Source organism: Antennarius striatus, chromosome 5 (genome assembly GCF_040054535.1).
Source record: "Antennarius striatus isolate MH-2024 chromosome 5, ASM4005453v1, whole genome shotgun sequence".
Classification (NCBI taxonomy): domain Eukaryota; kingdom Metazoa; phylum Chordata; class Actinopteri; order Lophiiformes; family Antennariidae; genus Antennarius; species Antennarius striatus.
Genome location: NC_090780.1, coordinates 7,160,981 through 7,187,884, shown reverse-complemented (window position 1 = coordinate 7,187,884; position 26,904 = coordinate 7,160,981). Strand labels below are relative to the sequence as shown.

The window sequence follows — 26,904 nt, the reverse complement described above, 5'->3', positions numbered from 1 at the left end:
ATAGATAGATAGATAGATAGATAGATAGATAGATAGATAGATAGATAGAGATAACTTTATTTTAGAGAAGCCTGCTCAATTAAATTGGTTGTTTTGTTCCAAATACCGAGAAAAACACAAAAACCTTTGCTGTCTTATACTAAAACAGAGTCAGTAAAACCTCACATTGGTCAAGTTGGAAACAGTAAATGATTATTATTGTTTATATTCCTTTAACGCATATTCTTCTCGTTACCGTTCAGACGATCCATTGATATATAATACTATGAATGAAAGTTCGCATTAAAGAGTCCTGATTTAAAGAACACGCCTGCTTGTATGTGGTGACACCAAGTTCAAGGAGCGTCAAACATTCCCGGCATCTTCTCAGATTTGGTGCTTTGTCGAGTACAGTCGCATCATTATCCAAACGTTGACAGTATAGACATATTATCCACGCTGCTGTGGTCAGTGATGTTGCGTTTGCCAGTAATCGAGAGCTGCTGTGCGCCGTGACGCGCGCGTGGACAGAGTGGAAAGAGAGGGAGGGATGGAGAGAGAGAGAGAGGGAGAGAGAGAGAGAGAGAGAGAGAGAGAGAGGGAGAGAGAGAGGGAGAGAGAGAGAGAGAGAGAGAGAGAGAGGGAGAGGGAGAGGGAGAGAGAAAGAGAGAAAGAGAGAGAGAGAGAGAGAGTTCTCATCTCTCCAAATCAGCAAGCCGGAATCTCATAACACAAGCGTTGATGATCCTCACTGAGGTCTCCTTTTTTGTGCTCCCACCCTCCGAGCCGACTTGTCTCCGCGTAAACTTCCAGTAACGGTTCAGGTTCGCGGCGGCAGACAGCATGGATGTGCCTCAAAAAGAGACACACACAAACTGAAACCACCACTCAAAGTTTTCCAGTAGAAACCGCCGTGACATCGACTGATCAGACACACAACTTTGCGCGTAATTTGTCTGCTTTCCTAACACTTTTTACTTGAGGACTGGACGGATTGCTTGGATTCCGCGCCGTGTCTTTTATATGTTCAGCCGAGGAGACGACTAGTTTTTTTTACCGCTACAAGGAAGGTAACATGCAAGTTCTCAGTTGGACCCTAGTTCTCCTCTGCCAGTGGATTCTACAGAAGGTGAGTTTATTTTCACACCAAGACGCGTTAACAAAAGAGAAGACCTTTTGCGTCGAAGCTGCGTTTGGAGAGAACCACCTGTCTTCTTCCTTTAGAGGGACAGTTTGCTAGACATCATTAAGATGAATTTAAAAAATCAACAATACTTTAAAGGACCATTACAATTTTAATTATTTCAAAATAAAACACGGCCTGCCTGGGTATTTATCTTGATTTGATCGTAGTTCAACTATATTTTGCGACTTTTCGTACAAACTTTGGTTACAGAACAAGGATTTTACTTATTTTGATTATAGTTTGAATTAAAGTTGGGTTTTTTTTAGTTTATATTAATGACGTTGCCACTTTCACCCAATCTCCAAACGCGCACGTTCCTTCTGCGTGAGCGTTTCTCCTTTACTCCCAGTTAAGCAGCCACTTTATCTATTTATCTATTTGCGCTGGCAGGAACTTCCTCTAATTTTTCTTCAGAAGTTAAACACGCCCGTGGCTTGTGTTATTATCTCGGCATCGCTGTGGCAAATAGTTTGTTCGCCTACTTTGGCTGTGATGCAGCTGCTATATGTTCCATCAAAGGCGTGCGTGAGTGAGTTTGCGCACCTCTCTTCACTGTTTGTACTGCATGTTGTGTTGTTGTGTTAACATAGTTATATGCTCACATACCAAGCTACAATGCAATTCAACAGAATAAAAAGAAGAAGGCTACGTGTCAAGGCTAGTTCACACCATGTGTGCTCAGTGTTCCTTTGGCCTCTGTAAGAAATGAAAGAGAATAGAGACACGGCCTTTCACAATGACGTTCTTCTCTTCCCATGTCTTCGTTTCTGACTTTCATTTTCCTCCTTCTTCCTGTTCTTTTCCTCCCATTTCTCACCCTCGTCTTCCATCATGGATCCATTCACCCTCACTGTTTCTTTCTTCATTGAAAACCACATTAATAGTTGTAGATCTACAGTAAAAACAAACAAAGCAAAACCATAACTGTTGAGTCTATTTTAATCTGCTATTTTTGAAAGCTTTCAAAGGAATCTGACATCCCAAACAAGTTTCGTACGAGCCAAACAGGAATCAAGTTGCAATCCATGTCATTAGGACTGCTGGGTTGGGAACTTTCATTCCTTTGAGATTTTTTTTAGTGGCCCACAGTAGGCATTTCTTCGCAAATACAAACAAATTGGGGTCTTGGCATAATTTTAGCAGATCAATTTTTAAAAACATGCAGCTGGCAGATTGAGTGAGGTTGTGTCCAGGGTTTTTTTGTTTTTTTTTGCTTGAAGACGCTAAGTTGAACTCTTCTGCATGTTCTGCATGACTGTTGTGGCCAAAGCGTTTTGATCAGTTTGGGATAACATTATATTTCTTTCGATTTTCTGTTTATTACTGTGTTTGATCTTTTCTTGTTTCTTTTATTTTTGCTGAGGAGGAGGGTAAGGTAAGAGTTCCGTTTGTTTTCAGCAATGTGGTGTGGAGGACAAAGTGCTTTGGCTGACATAATATGACAAGTTACATCCTTGGGAGCCCTTCTAGCTTGAGGGATTAATAGGTGAGGAGGTAAATGAGGCAGTGAAACAGTGAAGGCAGGTGAAATACAGTATTCTATGAACAGAGGAGGAAACAGGAGAAGAGTCAACCTGATGGGGAAAGAGGAAAAGGATACCTAACCTAATTTCATGATCTCCTCGAACAAATGTCACCCATTCACTGGTATTTATGGCAATGTTCAGGTCCGACGAAGTACATGTGTAAGTGCACAAAATGACAAAGGATGTGGATACTTACATGATATTTTTGTATTGCTGGCATTTTCTGACCGCATGACAAATATACTTTCATACAGTAGTGTTTTTAAAGTTGAGTTAAAAAAAATATTTTACATACATGGATAAAAACATTTTGTACGTGGGTTCTGACATTTTTTCTTTAAATAAATTATATATGATGTCCAATGCTGCAATATTTTAATTTCCCTCCGCCTCGTGCTTTGAAATGATATCTACAGTAACAGCACTACAAAAGAAGAAAGATGTGTGAAAAGCTTCTTTGCTGTTTTATGCTCCCAGTAGGAACAATAGCATTAGCCGTCGTCTCAACCTGACAAAATCCTCTTATCTCCCCCCATAAAACAACTAGCTATATACCCCAAGGATATTACAGCAACTGAGTCACTTTAATTTCATTATATATAGGCCTATTTCCGTTGCAATCATGTATCATATATTCAGCCTTGCTTTGCATTTCAGTGCAGTCTCTCTGCCGGTAAAATGTGTACAAGAAACAACCGAGTGTGTCTCCATGCCTCTTGTTGAGGCCCACTTGATATGCACTTACATTTAAGCTATCAGAAGAGGAGGATCGGATGATATTTTCACCATGGATTAAACCAGTTGGTTGGTGGTTTCCCTCCCACTTTGTCTTTTTGTCCACATGTCCATCTGTCTGTGGATCATCTAAACTGTCAAGCGGCCCAGTTTCAACAAGCAGATTGCTCCACTGGTCTGTAATCTCTGCAAATGATATTCTCTGATCACAAACCGATTAGATATGTAATCTGTTGAATCATGATGACAGAAGCAATCACATTACTGCTGTATCTATAGCCTCTGAAATTATTCCCAGAGATCACAACATTGTTTAACCTAAAAACGGTTCAGATTTATTCAGTATTTTAATGGATTCTAACATGGTTAGCACAAGGTTAAGCAAAGATCCATTTTTATTTAATTTGTTTTCTAACCTTTCAACCACCCTATGCCCCCATTTTGACAAGCTATTACATTAAAATGAGTTATCATTTGTCAGGTGAGTGAACAGTTCCACTTCCAGCTCTCTATTATCCTTAAGGAGAGGGAAGTTTTATTTTACTACGTGAAGATGTCCAATACTTTGGAATAATCTAAAATAAAACTTCATCACAGACAAAGGCAAAAAAAAGGAGTTGTGATATAATATCCACCTCATAATCCACTGCTGTTGTGCAATTTCATATTTAGTTTCATGTAGATGCTAATGGAGGCAGAAAGAAGGCACAGAAATGATACTGTGGTTCCCACAGTCAATTACGCACAACATGTGCACCCTCAGCTTGACTGACACCTCGATTAAACCTGAAGTTCCAAAAAAGAAGTATTATGGTTTGGAATGATTGATACGTCGATACATTATTTTAAAAGCACAATGGAAGAGAAAGCCAGAACATATTCAGGAGCGTGAAGAGCTGCTGCTGCTCTCCATGCTGAGCAGAACAGTCCTGTTGGTTCTGTCTGGTGGGAGCCACCTGTTCATGTTTGATATGTAGATGTTAAAGGTGGTCCTGAGAAAATACTGATGAATGTAATTCATCAGTATTGTAATTTTTCATTAAACTGAGTCACGATTACTGAGTACGTTTCCACCAGTGATGTATTTAGATCCCTGAATAAGAAAAACATTGACACAGAGTGAAAATTATCCATTGCAAGTTTAACTCACGCTTTAGATGTACACAATCTGCATTTAGTATTAAAAAGAAATATATTCATAAGAGCTGCCCTCATGACTCTTGTTCTTTTATTTGCAACATTATATTCTAATAACATATGGGATTATAATCTGAATATTATATGCGCACATGATAGTAGTTCTAATAAATATTAAATATCTCTGTAAATTTGTCATTTGGTAGATCTGATAAAAAATGTGAAAATGGGATTTTGTGGATTGAATGGTACAATATAGTGGAGTAAAAAAGTAATGAGCTGGAAATAATGAAATAAAATTTCACATTTATAGTTCACCTCAGCACTAAGGAGTTACACCGGGGATTTGTGGCACAGATCTAACACTTTTTCATTCAACGCAGTAGTTCTTTTGTGGTTATTTTTTTTCAGGTGATAGCTTTTAGCATCCCCCCCCCCCACACACACACACACACACACACAAAAGATGGAATGCAACAATACTACAATACTACAACTAGTTAACAAATAAGTTAGGCTTCATGTATCACAGCTTCATGTGGTGTAGACCTCTCACATTACTAATTACTTGAACCTGAGCAGAAATGGATACAAAGTATAACACATACACACAAGTACAATGAATCAATCTCTTTTCATAACAACACACATTGTTATCTTTACTTTCTAAATATTTCAGCATCTACAACCAACTTCTATCCAATCAGAGCAGAACAGATGTGTCTCAGGTTATAATGCTGAGGCACATCACACTTTTTCAGGCAGAAAGGAAACAGATGTTGAGATGGGGATTAGGTGCTTTCAGTGTCACACATTCAACTGGCCTCCTCTCTAATTTAAGTCTTGTTTTGTGAACTTCTTAAAGTCAAATTAATATTCAGCCCCAACAGGCATCAAAAAAATTGTCACACAAGGTATTGTTTATTACATTCATGTGTAACTAAACAGACTTTTACATATAGGATATAGGTTTGATTTTTTTATTTTATTTCATATACTGTTATAATCTCTGAAGAATTACACAAGAATTAAGAATTTCACACAAGAACTCAGTTCCATTTGCATCAGCTCAGACTATAAAATCACACTGATTGTGATATGAAGGACATTACAGTTTATCTGGCATTTGCGTACAAATATGTTTTGAGAAACTCACCATATTTCATAGATCAGACTGCTTTACTATCACTGGTCAGCACAGCTCTCTGTTTGAGGTATTTTCCTCTTCATTTATGTCAGATCTTAAATGTCTTTCTCCTGGTGTGCAGAAGAGCACAGATTTCTGTTAAATTTTACAAACTAGTCTAAAGCTGCCGGATGGGTCTTTGATTGACGTGGTTGTCAATGCCAGATGGTGGGCTTTCACAGAGCTGCAAATAATGTTAGTTATTTCTAGAAGCCTTTATTAAGGAAGGAAATTATGGAAATTCAGAGAAGCAAAAGCAAACAGCTTGAAAGAAAACAACCCCTTGAAGGCCAGGTTAATATCAAATGGTAAATAGAATGTCTTGAATATTAACTTTGTATCATTATGGCAGTGCTCAGGTACAGAAAATTTGTTTCCACTGGTTTCTTCTTTAGTTATTTTCTACCTTTACTGTCTCCATTAAAAGTCTGTTAATTTGTTTTCTGTATAATTTTTCAATTAGTGAAAGCAAATGTGAATTTTAGCAATGAAGGAAAATAGCTTTAATCATGATTACTTCATGTAAAACAGTTAGTTTTCATTCAGGCAGTGGATGATCATATCATATGAGTGCAAAATTGAATAATTTTGAAAAATGGTGCTGCTCTGTGTCAATGTAGATTGTGTTTGCATATTAGGGAATTCTGTATTTATGTAAAGAAAAATAAAATCTAGGAACAAAAAGCCTAATCAAGATCATTGTTTATTTAAGAAAATGGTTGCCCAACCAAATATATATCCACATTAATTTCCTTCAAAGCCACAAATTGTGTTGCTTGATGATGAGGCCATCACATTGTGACTTTAGCTGATGAATATGAAACGAACGTGAACCATTTGGGTATGGTGTCACATTTATTCAATTAGGCAGAGATGCTAAGAATTGCTTTTGCAAAATCTGGTCCCCCCATGGGATTATTAATGGCACAATAAAATACTCCTTTGACATAGAAAAAAGGCAACATCTTCCCAATGCAACACAATACAGTCTTTAGTAAATATGTATGAGAAATGATAACTAAAAGACAGTGCCAGAAGAAGATCTTTACCTTTACCTAATATAAATATCAAAATAGTGCAAAAAGTCTTACATACAGATTCTCACCAAAGTGAATGCACAGAGGTTTGATTGGAGAAGTAATATTGATTTAAAGATTCAACCTATCAGTGTATAAAATGTCACAATGTGTGATTCCGGTTTAATAAAATATATTCAGCATTTTCATTTTGCAAATTAGCACAAAATACATTTTTTTCTACTCTATACACTCTAGGGTGGTAAGTTGTTAACAGGGCACTATATTTTGCAAACGTTTATTACACAGTATACAGATAAATCATATCTTAAAGTGTAAGTCAATCATACTTTATATAGAATATACAGTCATCTGATATATAGGCAAATGTAATGCAAAAATCAAAATTGTGTTTAAATAGAGCCTCGGTTTCTAATGAAAGTCTGTAGGTGGTATTTATTCCTTAGGTACTTTGAGTGTGAAAGTACGTTTTACTTTTCTGTAGTTTTTAGTCAGATTATTTAGTCAGTCACAGCTCAGTACAAACAAAGTAAGCAGTCATAATTAAAAATATTTTTTTCAAAAGGTGTATTTAAATATGTCTATTTAAAATGGCAGTATAAGTAAGATGCTGTTATTTATGGCACAGAAAAAACACTGGTTTAAGGAAACATCCATCCATCAGGGTAAAACCAGTGTGATACTTGGACAGTCTACCTTACGTCATCTTGCACCTCTATTTACCAAGGTTGCATAAAAAAAGACATCTTTTCAGTAATAATAGTTTAAGTAACTACTAACTATATTGCCAGAGAAAACTGAATTTAAATGTGATTTTGAAGGTGAGAAACCGAAAGCAGCATTTAAACAGAAACTGCATAGAACAAGCTCTCAAATTATCAAAAAATATCAGTGGTTTGTCATTAGAAAATTTGCTTTGGAGCTGCAGAGAGAACACGGCCACCAATAACAAGAAGCAGAACAGTGGGCCTCACAGCAGACGACGCTGAGGTTCCACTGCCAGGATGATCTGAAGGAGAAGGCCTGAGCACAGCTGTTGCCTCAACCCCAAAAGGGTCTTAGATCTCATGGCCTGATCCACAGTCCAGTCTATGACACAGCTCAATGTGCCTGCCAGCTTGCATTGTGGTGAAAGAGGTAATGGTAGAGGTTGATGGAGATTTCTGTTGGGCTGCAGTTGCAGAATGCAAACACTCCACCTAGTCTGTAAAATTTCTATGTTGTCATTGTCTTCATTTTTCCTCTGACTTTGCTGTATCCCTGTCTTTCCATCTCTGATAGAGGACAAGGGCGCATGTGAAGGTCCAGGTCAAGAATGCCACACCTGATCTGTCCTGAACTGAGCTGTGCCCACTGCAGAGCACACTCTCACTGCATTTTAATGCATACCAGCCTACCTCAATAGATGCACTGCCATTATTAGAATAGTACTATGCATGACTTACCAAGCCTTATGGAGCGACTATAGAAAATTGCTCCCTGAAAGGAGTTGTCAGGGAGGGTTGGGGAGCAAAAATGGCATTGTCTGAGGAGACAATAATGCCTGAAAAGGAATCAGTTTGAAAATATTACTTGTAATCTGTTTGCAGCACAGGTATGTGACACAGAATGGAGCTGTGATAAGATCAAATATCCCCGAGTACAGACATAAACACATACAACCAAGAGGTAAAATTAAGCAATGCAGGCAATGCAAGTGTCCAATTGTTGTCATGACCAAGGTGTGATGGACAAAGAGCGTGTCTATTACGCAGCAATTACCACTGAGGTATTATAGCCATGAATGGCAGAGTGGAGAAAATGAACACTTAGCTGAAGCCGATAAAGGAACATTACAGCTGGATGTATCACGGCCTCGTAACGCCGTCCACTAAGAGGGCAGACATCCATCACAGCGGCATGTCCTGAGCCGAGAAGTGCAGAGCGAAGCTTCTTGATTTTATTCATCACCACACTTTTTTAAACATGTTTAAGATTTTAAATATTTTGGCATCTTTATGGTTTTGATGGTGTATTTGTGTTACGGCTACAAATCAGGCAGAATATTAGGTACGGTTCTTTTGTACCAGTTAAACTGCACTAAATGTATCATTGAATAATTGTTTGATCATTGATTATAGATAGGTTGTTAGTGTTTAGATTGCATTGTTTTTAGGTAATATTGTTGTATGACTGCTTGTTTTAGGTCATGGCAGCATCGTTGCTCTTTGAAGCCAATCCATTCCTCTGAACCAGGGCCAAATATGCCAACAACTAAACTAAACACCAACAACCAATGGTGATCCTCTATTGCCACCATGAGGTTCAGTTTTGTTTGTTTTTTTAATGAACATTTGGTATAAAAGATAACCATTGTTTCAATATTAAATTTCTTCTGTCATATTGGTAAGTTAATTTTTAATTAAAACATTTCTGCTTCTTTCATAAGCAAAGTTTTTATTTATATTTTCCTGCATTAATGAATTCAACTACAGTGGTACCTCTACTTACGAATGTCTCTACATACTAAATTTTCTACTTACGAAACGCTTCAATAGGAAAATATTGCCTCTAGTTACGAAAGAAATTTCGAGTTACTAAAGGTAAAAATACAGTATGGGCTGCTACTCGCAGCTCTCGAAGGTTCCTGAACGCAACATTCTTATACATTCTGCTCTGCCATTGGCTATTACCTACCATCCTGGCATCCCATTGGCTAAGGGGGATCTCTGTGTGTAGCTAGATAGGTGTCTCTGCAGCGTCCTCGTCATTCGGTCCGCGACCCATGAGGTGTTCTGATAGTTTTAGGCAAATATATTAACTTTTTGAATATTCACTATGGATCCCAAGAAAGTGATGGGGAAAAGAGGAAAAGAAAAGACAAAAAGAGTTTTTTTGTCCATACAAACAAAGCAAGAGATAATAGAAAAGCATGAAAAAGGGATGCGTTTGGTTGATCTCGCCAAAGAATATGGCAATAATGCATCTACAATTGCCATGTTATTAAAACAAAAGAAGTTTAAGGGGTTTAAGGCATCGCTTGGGTGGTTCGAGAAGTTCAAAAGGAGGACTGGAATTCACTCTGTTGTTCGGCATGGTGAGGCAACTAACGCATGAACCAAAGAGGGCAAAAAACAATAGAGGACAGCAGTTAAACGGTAAATGACCATTATTTTTATTCTTTCCTAATTCTTTGTTTTCTTACGTTATGCATAACTCACATTTATTGTGTAATAATCTAATTGTAATATGTATTTGTTACATTTTTTGATGCATTTTTATGCTTTATAATAAATTTGTCTGACTTTTTGGGGGCTTGGAACGGATTAGTGCATTTGCATGGAAAACGCATCTCTACTTCCGAAATTTTCTACTTACGAAATTTCTTCCAGAACCAATTAATTTCGTAAGTAGAGGTACCATTGTATTGGCTTTCCTTAACCTCCACTGTGGTTTTCTTGCTGTCCTCTTTTGCATGACTTAATAAATAAAGCAGCAGAGGGAGACTGTGAGTGTGAAGTGGTCAGCTTTACTTTGGACTGCTCCACTGGTGTTGCTCCACTTTGAGTGGTCCCCAGTCATCTTTGTGATGTGAGCTGCATGTTAATCTGTCTCTCTCTCTAGCGTTCTCTCTTTCCTGGCTGTGAGGTGCAGATTCGAGCTTTGGAAATAAACCACATCAGAATGGACGCTTGGCTCGCAGTGATGGGCACTGTGTTCATTTCATACATGTATGATGAGCAGCCCAGTTCTCGGTGGGGGCCCAAGTTATGGCATCGCGCCTCAGTCCATGGTGTTGCCCGGTCCTAGCTCTCTCTGAGAGAAACCACACACTGTTCTTCATGCTTTTACTGCTTGATATAGCCATGTGTATTCTAATGCATTCACATGTACTTATTGATACAAGAGAAAGCGTAGGAACTCAGCATGGGCTCACATTGAACCAGCATCCTAAGAAAAGGAGGTTTCATGTATAAGTAGATGTGTGTCTGTCAAAGCATGCTGCAGATACTGTACTGTGGTTTGATTCCACGCACATGTTATTTGTGTATCAGTGTAACACAAGAAAGATGGTATTTCCCTTCCTTTGGCTTTTTGCAGCATCTTATGAATAATAGTGACACACCTCAAGGAGATATATAGAACATGATTTTGTGCATGTAATGAAATACTGAAGTGTAATCCGAGTGATGCCAAATATCATAACTCATGGTGCAGACAGCAGAAAAAGCTCAGGGTCAGTTCAGTGTGAAGACCCTGCTACAGAAGGGATTGTGGAAGAGGGATTAGTTTTTATCATTTTTTAATATCTCCACCATGCCTTGTAATGGATTAATTCAGACATGCATTGCATTTATTGGAAAACTGAGGCAGGGTGACAGGAGAAAAAACTCTTAGGTAACCCAGCTCGTATGGTGGCCTCTTTGGTAAGCCTCAGTATGTCCTGAACCATCTGCAATCTTAATAAAAAAAGGATCTCACTGAAATGAACTAGACATGCAAGAATCTCAAGAATTTTTTTTTCAGAAGGCATGTAATAAAGGAGTATTGTTTCTGTTCTTGGACATCCTTTCAGGAGATCAGGAGCTACATGGGATGTAATATTGAGATGAAAGCAGGAAAATATGTTTATGCTGGTTGTTGTTGTTTGTTTTGGGAGGGGGATGTTCTTCCCAGGATTAGGATTTTCCTTGTCAAAACTTTCTTTATATATTGTTTCTTTGACTGGTCCATAATGGACAGTGGTCCTGAGATTTCAGTGGAGAGGCAAACACACTGCAGAACCATTTAGTCACAGATCTCACATTTCCCCCCATGTATTTCTCAGTCTTCCTCTCCTGCAGTCTTTCATCTCACACCTCTCTCACCTGCCACCTGCCCGTCAAAATCATCACAATTGAGCCTCTATCTTTCACTCCATCACACCACTACTCCTCTTGCATGTTCTTTCCCCTTTCTCATTTCCCTTGCCCGCCTGCATTGATGATAGTCGTGCCCAATCCAGTGCTTCTCTGCCAGTGTCTTTGATTAAAATGTTGCCCTGGAAGAAATAAAATATGTGAAGACAATTTAATAGTTTTGGCTTCCAGCTCCTTTTGCTGTGATAGCTTATGCTGGCGGAGGCGAGAATTGTGTTTTATTTTTCCTTTTCCCTCTCTTGGTATTTTCTGGCTCCTGTCAATGTGTTTCTCTCTGGGAGCTTCTGAATCAAGACATGGCAGTCGCTGCTGAATTACAGTGTATAAAATCTCTGCTTGGTTTTTAGTTAATTAGCTCAAGCTGTGAAGAAGCAGTGGAGTCGGGGAGATTGATGGCAAGAGGGTAGGACTGGTGCGACGGGTAGACTATCTCTCCTTTAACTTTGTCCAAATTGGCCCAAAGGAGGTTATTGTGGAGGGGGACTGAGTCAGTCCTGAGGTAGAAGAGGATCACAGCATAAAATTGGGACATCATCTCATGTCTCAGCTACTCTAACACTGGCAAATTTCATTATACTTTCTCATGCAGAGCTTAACTGTAGGTGTTTGTTAAATAACCTTGACATGCATGCTACCACTTTACACATTTAATGTTATTACAGTTTTTGAAAAAGTAATTATGCTCCGATGGGTTGTCAGTCATAAATGTGTGAGTAACTTTGCAAGATGACACTTTATGTATACTCACTGCGGTGAGTTGTTTTTTCCCGACAATCTGCACTAACTTAAATAATGGTCAGATAATTCACTACAAAATGAAATAACACTTCACTACATTGACCATTATTAATTTCTGCCTTGTCTGAATGTTATTTGTAGCATAAGATATCTTTATGTTTCATCTGGTAATTTTTTTTTTAATATCCAAAGACCCAAACCAGAGGACAAAATTCCCTCAATCCAGATTCTGATTAGCCAGCCCCAAACTTGAATCTAACTTACACAGTGACTAATGGCAGAGCATTACTGGTCCACATTTGAGGTTGTAAGTTTATCACTTGTGCTTAGAGGTATTTTGAGCTGAGTCTGTTGGTTGTTTGCTTGGGAAAAAAAATGAACGGAGAAGCCAGACACACAATTACAACTCAATTCTACAATCTCAAGGTGTCTTACTCCCCAGGCACAAATATTGTTCAGTGCTCAACATATCACAATCCTTTGAGGAACAGAAATGTGAGTTATTTTGGTTATGACTATCAGTGTCACCTTAAAGTATTATTTTTCTAAAAAAGGCAGAACTTACATGATTAAATTAACCATGTAACTTCTGTCATGGTTAATTTAAAGATTGGTGAAGCTGGGATGTTCACCAGCCTTCAAGACCACCTTAAAAATTATGTTTCTATGGAAACGACAGATAAAATAGCATATTAATTAACACAACTCACTAATAAAATGGAACAAGATGAGACTGGAAAAATTGTTACCAAAAAAAAAAAAGAAGAAAGAAAAACTTCTTATTAAATTGGGTGATCAGTTAGTCATATATATATATATATATATATATATATATATATATATATATATATATCTGAGTGTCATCCTCAAGCTCGGGTCCTGGGAGGCCTGGGAGTCTGAGGGTTCTGCGCAGTATCTTAGCTGTTCCTAGGACTGCGCTCTTCTGGACTGAGGCTTCAGATGTTGTTCCAGGAATCTGCTGGAGCCACTCTTCCAGTTTGGGGGTCACTGCCCCAAGTGCTCCTACTACCACGGGGACCACATTAACCTTAACCTTCCACATCTGTTCCAGCTGTTCTTTCAACCCTTGATATTTCTCAACCTTTTCGTGTTCCTTCTTCCTGATGTTGGCATCAGCTGGAATCGCCACATCTATCACCACTGCTCTCTTCTGCTCTTTGTCCATCACCACTATGTCCGGTTTGTTAGCCAGTAGCTGTTTGTCGGTCTGGAAGCTGAAGTCCCACCGGATCTTAGCCTTGCCGTTCTCAACCACCTTCGGTGGTATGTCCCATTGGGATTTGGGTACTTCTAGTCCATACCGGGTACAGATGTTCCTGTACACTATCACAGCTACTTGGTTGTGCCTTTCCATGTATGCTGAGCTGGCGAGCATCTTACACCCTGCTACCACATGCTCGACTGACTCTGGGGCTTCTTTACATAGCCTGCACCTTGGGTCAGATCTACTGTGGTAGATATTGGCCTCTATTGCCCTTGTACTTAGGGCCTGTTCTTGTGCTGCTATGATCAGTGCCTCTGTGCTGTCTGTCAGTCCAGCTTTATTCAGCCATTGGTGGGTCTTCTTGATATCAGCCACTTCCTCTATCTGACGGTGGTACATGCCGTGTAGGGGCTTGTCCCTCCATGTCGTATATATATATATATATATATATATATATATATATATATATATATATATATATATATGTATATATACACTCCTCAACTTCTGTTTTAGTTACTTTCCGAACGGCTGAACGTAATGTGAAAATGAACGTAAGTTGTTACTGTACATTCCAGTAATGTGTGACCGTTCATAATGTATGTACGGTACATCCATAAATTCTATTACCGTATCTTATAAAACACCCCTAAATCATTAATTATAAACATAACATTGTAAAATGATAACATTAATTTCAAATAAATACGACGTCTTAACACAAGGGTAACACGCAATGAACTGGGAATAGGCAAAGCACATTCAGTCTGTTGTTTGCGCCATGTAAACAATGGACGCAGTGTTAAACGTAAGATCGTTTGAATGTCTCGTACTACGGAGAGCGAGCTAAACTCAAAAATTCACTCACAAACATTTTTTTTTACAAAATTACAATGGTACCTCTCCTTACGAAATTAATTGGTTACAGAAGAAATTGCGTAAGTAAAAAATTACGTAAGTAGAGATGCGTTTTCCATGCAAATGCCCTAATCCGTTCCAAGCCCCCAAAATTCAGACATAAATGTTTTACAAAGCATAAAAATGCATCAAAACATGTGACAAATACATGTTACGATTAGATTATTACACAGTAAATGAGAGTTGTACATAACGTAAAAAAACAAAGAATAATAATGACAGTCATTTACCTTTTAACAGCTGTCCTCATTGTTTTTTGCCCTCTTTGGTTCATGTGCTCCTATCTCACCATGCCGAACAACAGAGGGAATTCCAGTCTTCTTTTTGAACTTCTCCAACCACCCACGCAATGCCTTAAACTTCTTAAACGTCCTTTTGTTTTAATAATGTGGCAATTGTAGATCCATTACGGCCATATTCTTTGGCGAGATCAACCAAACGCATCCCTTTCTCATGCTCTTCTATTATCTCTTGCTTTGTTTGTATGGACAAAAAAACTCTTCTCTTCGTCTTTTCTTTTCCTCTTTTCCCCATCACTTTCTTGGGATCCATAGTGAATATTCAAAAAGTTAATATATTTGCCTAAAACTATCAGAACACCTCATGGGTGTTTCTTGGGGTCCATGGTAAAAACGTACTGACAAAGTTATTATATTTGCGCAAAACTATCAGACTGCCGAATGCCAAGTCACTCCATAAGCACCGTTCTAACTCCACACAAAGGTGGAGTGGCATCCCTCTTAGCCAATCGGATACCAGGAAGATACGTAATAGGTAATAGCCAATGGCAGAGCAGCTATGAGAATGTTGCGTTCAGGAACCTGTGGGAGATTCGAGAATCAGCCGATACTGTGTTTTTACATTACGTAAGTCGAAATTTCTTTCGTACGTAGAGGTATCACTGTATTTTACAGTCAGTTCAAATGTTAAGTCGAAAAAACTTAAAACGAATGAACTTAAGTAGAGGAGCGTCTGTATATATATATATATATATATATATATATATATATATATATATATATATATATATATATACACACACACACACACACACACACACACATAGTGGTACCTCTACTTACGAACGTCTCTTCATATGAAATTTTCTACTAACGAAATGCCTTAACAGGAAAATATTGCCCGAAGCTACGAAAGAAATTTCAAGATACGAAAAGTAAAAATACAGTTTGGGCTGCTACTCGCAGCTCCCAAAGGTTCCTGAACTCAACATTCTTATAGCTGCTCTGCCATTGGCTATTACCTAGCATCCCATTGGCTAAGAGGGACCTCTATGTGTAGCTAGATAGGTGTCTATGCAGTGTCCTCGTCATTCGGCCCTCAACCCATGAGGTGTTCCGATACTTTATGTTCATATATTAACTTTTAGAGTATTCACTATGGACCCCAAGAAAATGATGCAGAAAAGATGAAAAGAAAATAAGAATAAATGAGTTTCTTTGTCCATACAAACAAAGCAAGAGATAATAGAAAAGGATGAAAAAGGGATGCGTTTGGTTGATCTTGCCAAAGAATATGGCCGTAATGTATCTACAATCATCACGTTATTAAAACAAAAGGAAGCCATAAAACACCGGGAGTTTAAGGCATTGCTTCGGTGGTTCAAGAAGTTCGAAAAGAGGACTGGAATTCACTCTGTTGTTCGACATGGTGAGTCAACTAACGCATTAAACAAACAGGGCAAAAAACAATGAGGACAGCAGTTAAAAGGTAATGACCATCATTTTTATTCTTTACTCTGTTCTTTGTTTTTACATTATGCACAACTCACATTTATTGTGTAATAATGTAATTGTAACATTTATTTGTTACATGTTTTGATGCATTGTTATTCTTTATAAAACATTTATGTCTGGAACGGATTAGGGCATTTGCATGGAAATCGCGTCTCTACTTACAAATTTTTCTCCTTAAGAAATTTCTTCTAGAACCAATTAATTTCCTAAGTAGAGGTACCGCTGTACATATATATATGCATATATATGTGTATATGCACACACACACACACACACACACACACACACACACACTAACACACACACACACACACACACACACACACACACACACACACACACACACACACACACACACACACACACGGGCAGGAACCGGTGGAAACAATATCAGACTTTATACCAAACATGAAAACAAATGTATCGGTATTATAAACCAAACGCACCCAACGAAGCCCAAAATCAACGCGGTGACGTAACGACTTTGTGTTGGCAAATCATGGATTGCGCTGGACGGGCATTGCGAAGCTGTAGAATCTACAGCTTCTTACAGGGGCCGGCAACCTGTGGCTCCAGAGCCGCATGCGGCTCTTTAGTGCCTCTGTTGCGGCTCCCTGAAGATTTAACAAAAAATAAAAAATAATAATACTTAACAGAAAAAAATAGAAAGATATTCTACTTATAGCTAAAAATCTTCAAAAAACAAAACTTATTGTTGTAAATTTCCTATGCTTTATTACATTATCATTGTTATCGTGTTGTTTACAAATTTAGTCAGGCACCTTTTAGGACAGCTTAGATGCAATGTGGGGTCCTAGGCGATTGTTGCCCTGGCTTTAGAAAGCAGTGGTGATTGGTTGGCAGCACAGTGGGCGGATGATAAGTGATGTGACATAGGTCTTGACCAATTGGGTGAGACTCCTGGTATCTCTGGCCACCTGTGGGTGGGTCTACTTGCGTCTACTCCTTGCCGTCAGCCGCAGCACTACACCTCTGTCCTGGAGGGCTGCCGGACCATGTCAGGTTGAGAGAGAGCAACGAGGATTCCACATTCTAGTCAATAAAGGACAATAGTGCTGCGGCCATTCAGTGGTGAGTGGAGAAGGTCCGCTGCTTGTCGGTACACATATACTGGTATGTGCATGTATATGAGTTCATACAGATTAGTCGGGAATTGAAAGTCGCGCTAGCCGCGCTAATTACGCTAGCCACGCTAATTACGCTAGCCACGCTAATCGTGCTAATTGCACTGTTAATAATGGCAATGTGAATACTGTAGTTATCATTAATCCAAACAAGTATGTTCCTATTTGGTTTGTTCAGCCTTATTATGTGTAATATTATGTATGCATGGCCTGTCTGCAGGGCAGGTTTTTCTGGTAGAGGGTGAAATCGGGACCGTGTTCAGGACCAGAGAAGCGCCTGTTGCTCCGTTGAAGGAAGACACATCCATTGGATGGAGACAATTCTGGAGTGCGCGGTGAACTGCAAAACTGAGTCGTTCACGAAATTATGTTCTGTAATGCTGCAAGTTACTGATTGAATGCCAAAAATCAACTGTTCCCTGTGTGGTGCCTGCTCTCTGACCGGGGTTACCGCTTGTGGATAAAGTGGTTCCAACACACAAACAGTTCCCCCAATTATATCTCTAATAGGTGGTGATTACATGGAGGACCCATTCATTAAAATAATGAAAACAAAACAATACAGAAAGTTCGACATGCTTCTCTCTGCAAAGACAGTTAAGGAAAGAAGACGCCACATCACCAATCAGCAAATCTAGGGCATTAATTCAACTCCAGCATTATCAATTTAACGTGATGAGTCGTCTGACGTGATCAATATTGAACAGACAGGCTGTTGTGCAGGTATGTAAACTCCGACGAGCCGCAAGAAGAAATGATAGTTAATAGCACTGCATGTTTAAAACACTTTATCTAAACATGCTCAATAAAAGTCTCCAGGAGCGGAAAACAGTTTTGTCATTGGAGCTCAAGCTGACTGTATTCATCAGGGGTGAACAGCAAGGCTCTCACCACCCCCTCCCTGAAAGAGTCCGGAGACGACCCCTCCATCACCATCACACACTGAACAGGGATTACTGTATTTAGGAGCGATCTTTGATATGTGAGCTGAATTTGGGAGCAGATTTAACAAGTTTGTCAATGCAACAAAACAAAATACAGTATTATAGTAATGGAAGTTAAAACTTAAAGCACCAAATATGGTACAACAGAGTAGTCACGTGGTGCGTCATTCCCCCCAGGATGCACTGCATGGAAAATAAATAATGAATCTCATTATGCATTTGTAGACTAGTTAATCAATTTGATAATAGGTTTATATAGCTAGTATAGACACTTAGAGCTTGTGTTGCCTTCATATATAGCTTATAATTTTTTGCGGCTCCCGACAGGTTTGATTTTAGTTTTTTGGTTCAATTTGGCTCTTTGAACGTTTAAGGTTTGCTGACCCCTGCTGTAGATGAATGACAGCAGGCTAACTGGAGAAAGAAAGCTAACTAATTTTGAGATTGGGAAAGGAGCTAACGTTACAGGAAAAGGCACCTGTCAAAAGAGCAAGTGGAAAAGAAATTTTAGAGAAGAGATCTTTTAGCTGACTACATGAACAGAACTGTATGTAGTTACCTAAAGACCGTTTTTGTCAGATGCCCGAGAAGCATTTTGGATACTAGATTAATTGTCCCATTCCAAACGGAAACCATAGCTGGACAGACTGTTTGTGCTAGCCAGCTAGTTTCATTCAGAATTTGTTGCAGTTTTCTGTGTCGTTCCTGCTGTTTGGACTCTGCTCAAAAACATGAAAATTGTTGGAACAGTTATGACCCTCTAAAATTATATTAACTGGGAAGTCCATGTACAGTTATTTCTTCTCCTAACATGGCAGATGCCTTAGACCATGTTGTTCGCATGATACCGTCTGACAGATGCGCCGTGATTGGGTTAGGTGCTTGATTGACAGGTAGTGGGTGGAGTTGGTGACAGCGTGACACCGTGAGACTTTCAAGTGAGCTTATTCAAATATATAGGTGGGGATATGCAGTATATGTATACACACACACACACACACACACACACACACACACTCACACACTCACACATGTATGTGTATATATAGAGTATATACATATTGGTAGAGGTTGGTCTGAAAACAATGGAAGATCTAAATTAAATCAGCAATTTAACTTTAATGAGAACAACACACATGCGAGTCAAATCTAGTGGATGAAATTTATGACCCAAATCCAGATTTCTTCTGTAATAAAAACAGCAGGAATTGCTGCCCTCACCATTTGATTTTTTTGCCACAGCTGGATTTCACACACACTCATACCACAAAAAATGTCTTTTTTTCTGCGTCCCGGTCAGAAAACCACAGATGGAGACAGTATACTGAAGCTTGAGTTTGCTTTGCTCACCAGATGTCACCCTCCCCTCGACAGACATTTGGACCAGACCCCAACCTGCAAGTAGCAACATGACCAGTCTGTGACAGTGACATAATGTGGCACCTAGAGAAGCAGACAGTGAGTGAAGCCGAGGAGGTGACAGAGGGACAGATGGAGAAACAGACACATATGTTCCACCAGCGAGAAGTGGGAGCCTCACTGCACAGAGCTGTGGTTCTGTATGTTCACCTGAACATGGTAGCACAGCATTAACATGGTGGGGCAGCGTGGTGGTGCAATGAGTAGCGCTGCTGCCTCACAGCAATAAGGTTTTTGGTTCAAGAAAGACCACCTGGGTTCTTTCTGTGTGGAGTTTGTCTGTTCTCCCCATATCTGTGTGGGTTCTCTCTGCATTCTCCAGCTTCCTCGCACCAAAACCATGCAGCTTTGGTGAATTAGCCTCTTTTGTGTGAATGAGTGGGTGCTTGTCTCTATGTGGTCCTGCAATGAACTGGCGACTTGTCCAGAGTGTATCCTGCTTCTCGCCCCAATTCAGCTATAGGCTCCAGCGTAACTCGGATAAGCAGCTGAAGAAAAGAAGACTAATGATTGTCTCGTCTTGACGAAAATTAATGAATGAATAAACATGGAGGGCAACAGCAGATTATTGCACAACCTGGAGGAAGGAATGCTGATGAGACACTTCCTCCTCTGCTCATGACTTTGGCCAAAGTTGGCGGCGTTATAACCTTAAACTGTCAGTGCATGAAGTGAAATACGTTTGCATGAGTGACTGCATGAAGTTTAACTAACTACAGCTTAGGGATGAAAAGAAACTAATCGCTTGAATGAATGAAGTTAATTTGCAAAGTCTGTGATCCATTTGATTCATCCCGAACACGCCACATAGCTTCAGTTCACTTCATTTCTTCTACAATTTTTGGAAAAAACTTTAGAGTCCTTTTTTTTCTTGAAGTGCAATGGAAAGATTTAAAATTCAGATTTTTGATTTCAGCAAGGTTGTTCCCAGTATGTTCACTGAGAACTGTCTTCCTTTTACACCTTGAACAAAAACTTCCAGAAACTCAATAAAGCCCCACTGTAGGTTAGATAACTGTAACGCCATTTGAATGGAATTGAAGTGTATTACCATGTTCTTTTAAATCTCATATGTAGTAGATTGGGATGCTTTGAATGCATTGTTTTTATTCCCTGATCTCCTTCTGAATAAATCGTTGTTCATCCTTACCTTAAAAGAAACAGTTAACACCCCAAAGTTTATTTGTTTATTTGTTTTGTTTGCTTCCTTGTTTGTTAGCAGGATTATTCATTCATTTGAGCCATTTTGTCTTTTATCTATAATGTTTTTTATTTATTTGTCTGTGCAGCACATTGGTCGACTGTGGTTGTTGTAAAGTGCTTAACAAATAAAGTTGGATTAGATTGGATTGGATTTATTTTCTGCCACTTCATCCGCCGTAGCGGGTCATGGGGAGCTGGAGCCTAACTCAGCTGGCACAGGGCGTGAGGCGGGGGACACTCCAGGCACGATGCCAGTGCACCAGGGAGCCACACACAAAGACAAACAACCATGCACACACACATTCACTCCTACGGGCAATTTTTCGGACCGGCCAAACAATCTGTAGCGCATGCTTTTATTCAAAAGTTAAAAAATGGAGTTCACTTGATGGTAGGGTGTCTTCGGTGAGAATAGACCCCATTGCATTTTGGGGTAGATGCAGAAAAAGAGTGGAATTAAGGGGGTCTTTTTGTAGCATAACGAGCCTCCAGTAAGACTGTTAATAATAACAACAACAATAATAATAACAACAATAATGATAATAATAATAATGAAAATGATATTATTATAATTATTATTAATAATAATAATATTATTGATAATAATAATAATTAATGAAGAGCTGGTCCGTCGTTCTACGACCAGGACGGAACCCACATTGTTCCTCTTCAATCTGAGGTTCGAAAATCGGCCGGACTCTCCTTTCCAGCCCTTTGAGTAAACTTTCCCAGGGAGGCTGAGGAGTGTGATGCCCCTGTAGTTGGCACACACCCTCAGGTCCCCTTTTTTAAAAAGAGGAACCACCACCCCAGTCTGCCACTCTTTTGGCACTGTCCCAGACTTCCACGCAATGTTAAAGAGGCGTGTCATCCATGACAGCCCCTCAACACCCAGAGCCTTCAGCATTTCCGGGCAAATCTCATCAACACCGTGAAGTTGGTTAACTACCTCGGTGACTTCGCCCCGGGAGATTGACGCGAATCCCCCATCATCCTCCAGCTCTGCCTCTGCAACAGATGACGGGGCAGTTGGGGTAGTTGGATTCAGGAGTTCCTCAAAGTGTTCCTTCCACCGACTGACAACTTCCTCAGGCGAGGTCAACAGTGTCCCATCCTTGCCGTATACAGCTTGGATGGTCTCCCGTTTCCCCCTCCTGAGGTGTCGGACAGTCCTCCAGAACAACTTTGGTGCCGTCCGATAGTCCTTCTCCATGGCCTCTCCAAACTCCTCCCACACCCTCTGTTTTGCCTCCATCACAGCCGAGGCTGCAGTCCTTTTGGCCTGTCGGTACCCTGCAACTGGTTCAGGGGTCCCCAGGGACAACATGCCCCTGAAGGCCTCCTTCTTCAGTCGGACGGCTTCCCTGACCACTGGGGTCCACCACGGTGTTCGAGGGTTACCGCCCCTTGAGGCACCCAAGACCTTGAGACCACAGCTCTCAGCTGTAGCTTCAGCAATGGAAGCTTTGAACATCAACCATTCAGGTTCAATGCCCCCAGCCTCCATAGGGGTGCACGAGAAGCTCCTTCGGACCGAGTCCTCCTCCAGACGTTCCCAGTTCACCCGCACTACTCGTTTGGGCTTACCAGGTCTATCTATAAAGGTTTCTTCTGACAACGGACCCAACTCACCACCAGGTGGTGATCAGTTGACAGCTCTGCCCCTCTCTTCACCTGAGTATCCAAAACACATGGTCGAAGGTCAGATGATATGATCACAAGATCAATCATTGACCTCTGACCCAGGGTGCTCTGGTACCAGGTACACTTATGAGCATCCTTGTATACGATCGGGTCCCCAGGGATATACTGTGGGAGGTGCTGCGGGAGTATGGGGTGAGGGGGCCTCTCTTCAGGGCCATCCAATCCCTGTACGCCCAAAGTGAGAGCTGCATTCGGGTTCTCGGCACTAAGTTGAACTTGTTCCGAGTAGCTGTTGGCCTTCGCCAGGGTTGCGCTTTATCACCAATTCTGTTCGTGATTTCCATGGACAGGATATCAAGGCGTAGTTGCGGTGAGGAGGGGTTACGGTTTGGTGGCCTGAGGATTGCATCGCTGCTTTTTGCAGATGATGTGGTCCTGTTTGCGTCATTGGCCTGTGACCTGCAGCACTCACTGGTCCGGTGTGAAGCGGCGGGGATGAGGATTAGCACCTCCAAATCTGAGGCCATGGTCCTCAGCAAGAAACCAGTGGACTGCCTTCTCCGAGTGGGGGATGAGGTCCTTCCACAAGTGAAGGAGTTTAAGTATCTTGGGGTCCTGTTAACGAATGAGGGAACAATGGAGTGTGAGATTGGATGGAGAATTGGGGCAGCAAGAGCGGTATTGCAGTCGCTTTACCGTACTGTTGTCACAAAAAGGGAGCTAAGCCGAGAGGCAAAGCTCTCCATCTACCTTTCAATCTTCGTTCCTACCCTCACTTATGGTCATGAGCAATGGGTCATGATCGCAGATACAAGCGGCTGAAATGGGCTTTCTCAGGCGGATAGCTGGTGTCTCCCTTAGAGATAAGGTGACAAACACTGCTGTTCGCAAGTGGCTCAGAGTAGAGCCGCTGCTCCTTCGCATGGAAAGGAGTCAGCTAACGTGATTTGGGCATCTGGAGCGGATGCCTCCAGGGCGCCTCCCTAGGGAGCTGTTTCTGGCACGTCCAGCTGGGAGGAGACCTCGGGGCAGACCCAGGACCAGGTGGAGGGATTATATCTCAACACTGGCCTGGGAACGCTTTGGGATCCCCCAGTCACAGCTGGTGGATGTGGCCGGGGAAAGGGAAGTTTGGGGCTTCCTGCTGAAGCTGCTGCCCCCGCGACCCAATTCTGTGGTTTTTCTCTGATACAACTGTGACAAACATCCATCTTCTTCCAACGGTGGAAGAAGATGGATGGATAAATATAATAATAATAATAATAATAATAATAATAATAATAATAATAGTGAGTTTTAATCATTTGGATGTTTGTCACAGTTGTATCAGAGAAGAACCACAATGGATAAATGATTAACTAACTTTTCTTTCAAACTGTCCTGTCTTCCTTTCACTATTCTTATATTTGATCCTGAGGCAGCGATAAGTCTAAATGAACCAAGTGTATATTTGAAATACATGATAAAACAAAAGTTTTTTCTGGCATTTTTATTTCTTTATGATCAATGGGGACTTGGAAAAACAAACTACATTATATTACGCTGCGTGCCATGACAGTGGAAGTGACGCAATCGTAGACATCACGGTGAATCCATATCAGCGCCGTCATGTAAATATACAGCAATCGACAACATAACAAGCCATTACTATGATGTTTATTCAACGCAAAATCATCTCAAATCATGATGCGCTGACCCTCTAAGAGTTTCAGTAGATTGTTTGACTGCTGCACAGTTTGTCCCTGCACACTTCTGTAGTTTTAGGTCAGTGACGTGCGGTGAGGTTCATGGCTGGTGATCCACTGATTTCATTAGAATTAGATTTACAAACATACAAACCTACAGTGTAGCTTTTTCATCATTTAATTATCAACAGTGAGTGGGTTATTTTTAAAGGCTCAGTGCAGGATTATTTATACGTACAAACCGTAACACACAAATAAGCACATTTGATTTTAAAAAAGTGTTGTTACGTTGTTACTACATGTTTGTTTATACGTTATGTTTACTTATAACTGAAGTCCATTTGCAGCTCCTTCTGAACAAAAGCAGCAAAAAAAATTTGAGCTGAGATATGTAATCCTCCATTTATATAGTAAGGCAAGGCGAGCGGAAAACAAATGAACGGCTGTAGATTGCTGTCACTTCTTCTGCAACTGAAGAGGAGGAATCCTTAGCCGGATCCCTGGGGTCACCAGCTCCCCCTACCATGAGGCAGGAGAACTGCGTGCCTCACATAGTGCCTCTTCCTAGCGGTTTCAGGACCGCTCAACTCAAGAAAGTTACACACATGCAGTTGTTGACAAGAAAACACTGTACATTATATACATTATCTAAATTATGGAAATTTACTTCATAGAGCAAACGTGTTTGAACATTTTAATAGCAACATTTCGAGAGATAACATTACGGTTTCACCATGTGCAATCCATGGTGAGACACAGCTGGCAGGTCTCTTCTCAGTACGTATTTCAGCGGTAAATGTGAAAATTCAGCGATTTTGAGTAAAAATAACCTACAATTGGTGAAGTTAAATAAATAATAAATAATATAATAATAACTGGATAAATATAACCATTTCATTTATTTCTTCCATTTTTCATTTTTCACTGTCTTAGCTATAGTTCAGCTAGTCATGTCAGTTGCATAAATGGTTTTATAACCAGATTATCACGCGATTAGGGCACTCGCGAAAAGTAAACTATCAACAGTGATAGACAGGTCATTTTACTGAGAAGATTTGTGAAAGATTTGACCGTTGTTTTTCTTCCTGCTGTACCTAGACGGTTCATAAGTCTGTAAGTGAATGCACATATTGTTTGAGTGACTTACTAGATATAGTGTCCCGTTTTGGTTTACTGTGTGTAAAAGTTAGCTGCGCTACCGATGCTAATGCGCTAGCCCATCAATTGGATTTTCCATGTTATGTTAGCATTCAGCTAACCGCCATTGGTTACTGTTGGACTGTGTGGAGTTAATAACAACTCTTTATATTAATATGTCTCATATTTACAAATGTATAAGGATCAGGGCCGAACATACTGTTTTTGTATGTTTTATTTAAGTTTCACAAATCTTCTCAGTAAAATTACCTGTCTATCACTGTTGATAGTTTACTTTTCGCGAGTGCCCTAATCGCGTGATAATCTGGTCATGAAAACATTTATGCAATACCTCCAGTAGCTCCAGACATGAATTAATTATCCACTAAACCTTTGGAATTCTGAATAAATACTAAGGGTTGTCCAAAAAGGATCTTAACTTCAAATCTCTTTGAAAATCATCCTGGGTGAAATGTTCATGACAGATTCTTAGCTTTATGGTCATTTTGACCCTGTTTATCCTTGCTTTTCGTTGCTCTCCAATCTTTCCAGAAGATTTTCCAGAAGGTACTTTGAAAAAAGATTCTTAAAAAGGTTCTTATCTTTGTGTCTAACTCCTGTGGCGGTGGAACATCCATTCACCTCACAGGTAACCATCATTTTATCAGATGTATCGCTTTACTGATTGTATTATTTTGTAATGGCTCCCCTGACTGATGAAGCGACGTGTGTCGCCGATGACGTGTGACCCCTGTTGGGGAGCCCGATACAGAAGCTGCTGCAGGAATTTTTTTTTCATTTTTTTCATAATGATAAACAAATTACATATCACTTTAAAATAAGTTTCCTATACCTTTAATATTTCTTGTACATTTACCCTCATAATTCCTTTGGGGTTAATTTGACATAAGATGTATCTGTGAGCTTAATAATAGTCCAACATTGAAAATCTCAACAATGGAATAGATAACTGAGAAATCCTGACCATATATCCTTGATAAGTACAAACCTGTTTTCCAGCTTCACCTCTAATAAGGTGGACATTTGTATTTTTGAGTTGATTTGTTACTCTAGAGACAGATGGAAATACAGTGTGCCCCTGTTCTTTGCGGTTAATGTGTTCCAGGAACAACACGCGAACCATGAATTCCGTGATATAGCGGCGAACTATTTATCTTAAGATTTATGGTAATTTAAACATTTATGAACCGTCCCCATACTGATATTAAACCACCTTATGTTATAGTTTAGTATATAATCCTGTTAATGCTGCATGTGTCTGTTAGTGCAGTGTATGTCTTGTGGTATGTCCTGTGATGTCAGTGGTTTTTTTTCTCCCGGTGTTTTTCCAGTATTTATTCGCTATGAAATGCCTGAGCAGTGGATATGTACAATTTCCTCCGGGATT

The 26,904-nt window shown here is 40.0% G+C and overlaps 1 protein-coding gene across 2 annotated transcripts in view; it reads left to right on the top strand.

Annotated features, from left to right (window-relative positions):
* The first annotated feature begins 730 nt into the window (after window positions 1–730).
* LOC137595582 (neurexophilin-2) overlaps window positions 731–26,904 on the top strand; it is a 61,649-nt gene continuing 35,475 nt past the window's right edge. For both annotated transcript variants that reach the window (XM_068315785.1, XM_068315784.1), the window contains exon 1: window positions 731–1,108. In XM_068315785.1, coding sequence (XP_068171886.1) covers window positions 1,055–1,108 — 54 coding nt within the window. In that variant the 5' untranslated portion in view covers window positions 731–1,054. The remainder of the gene's footprint in view (window positions 1,109–26,904) is intronic.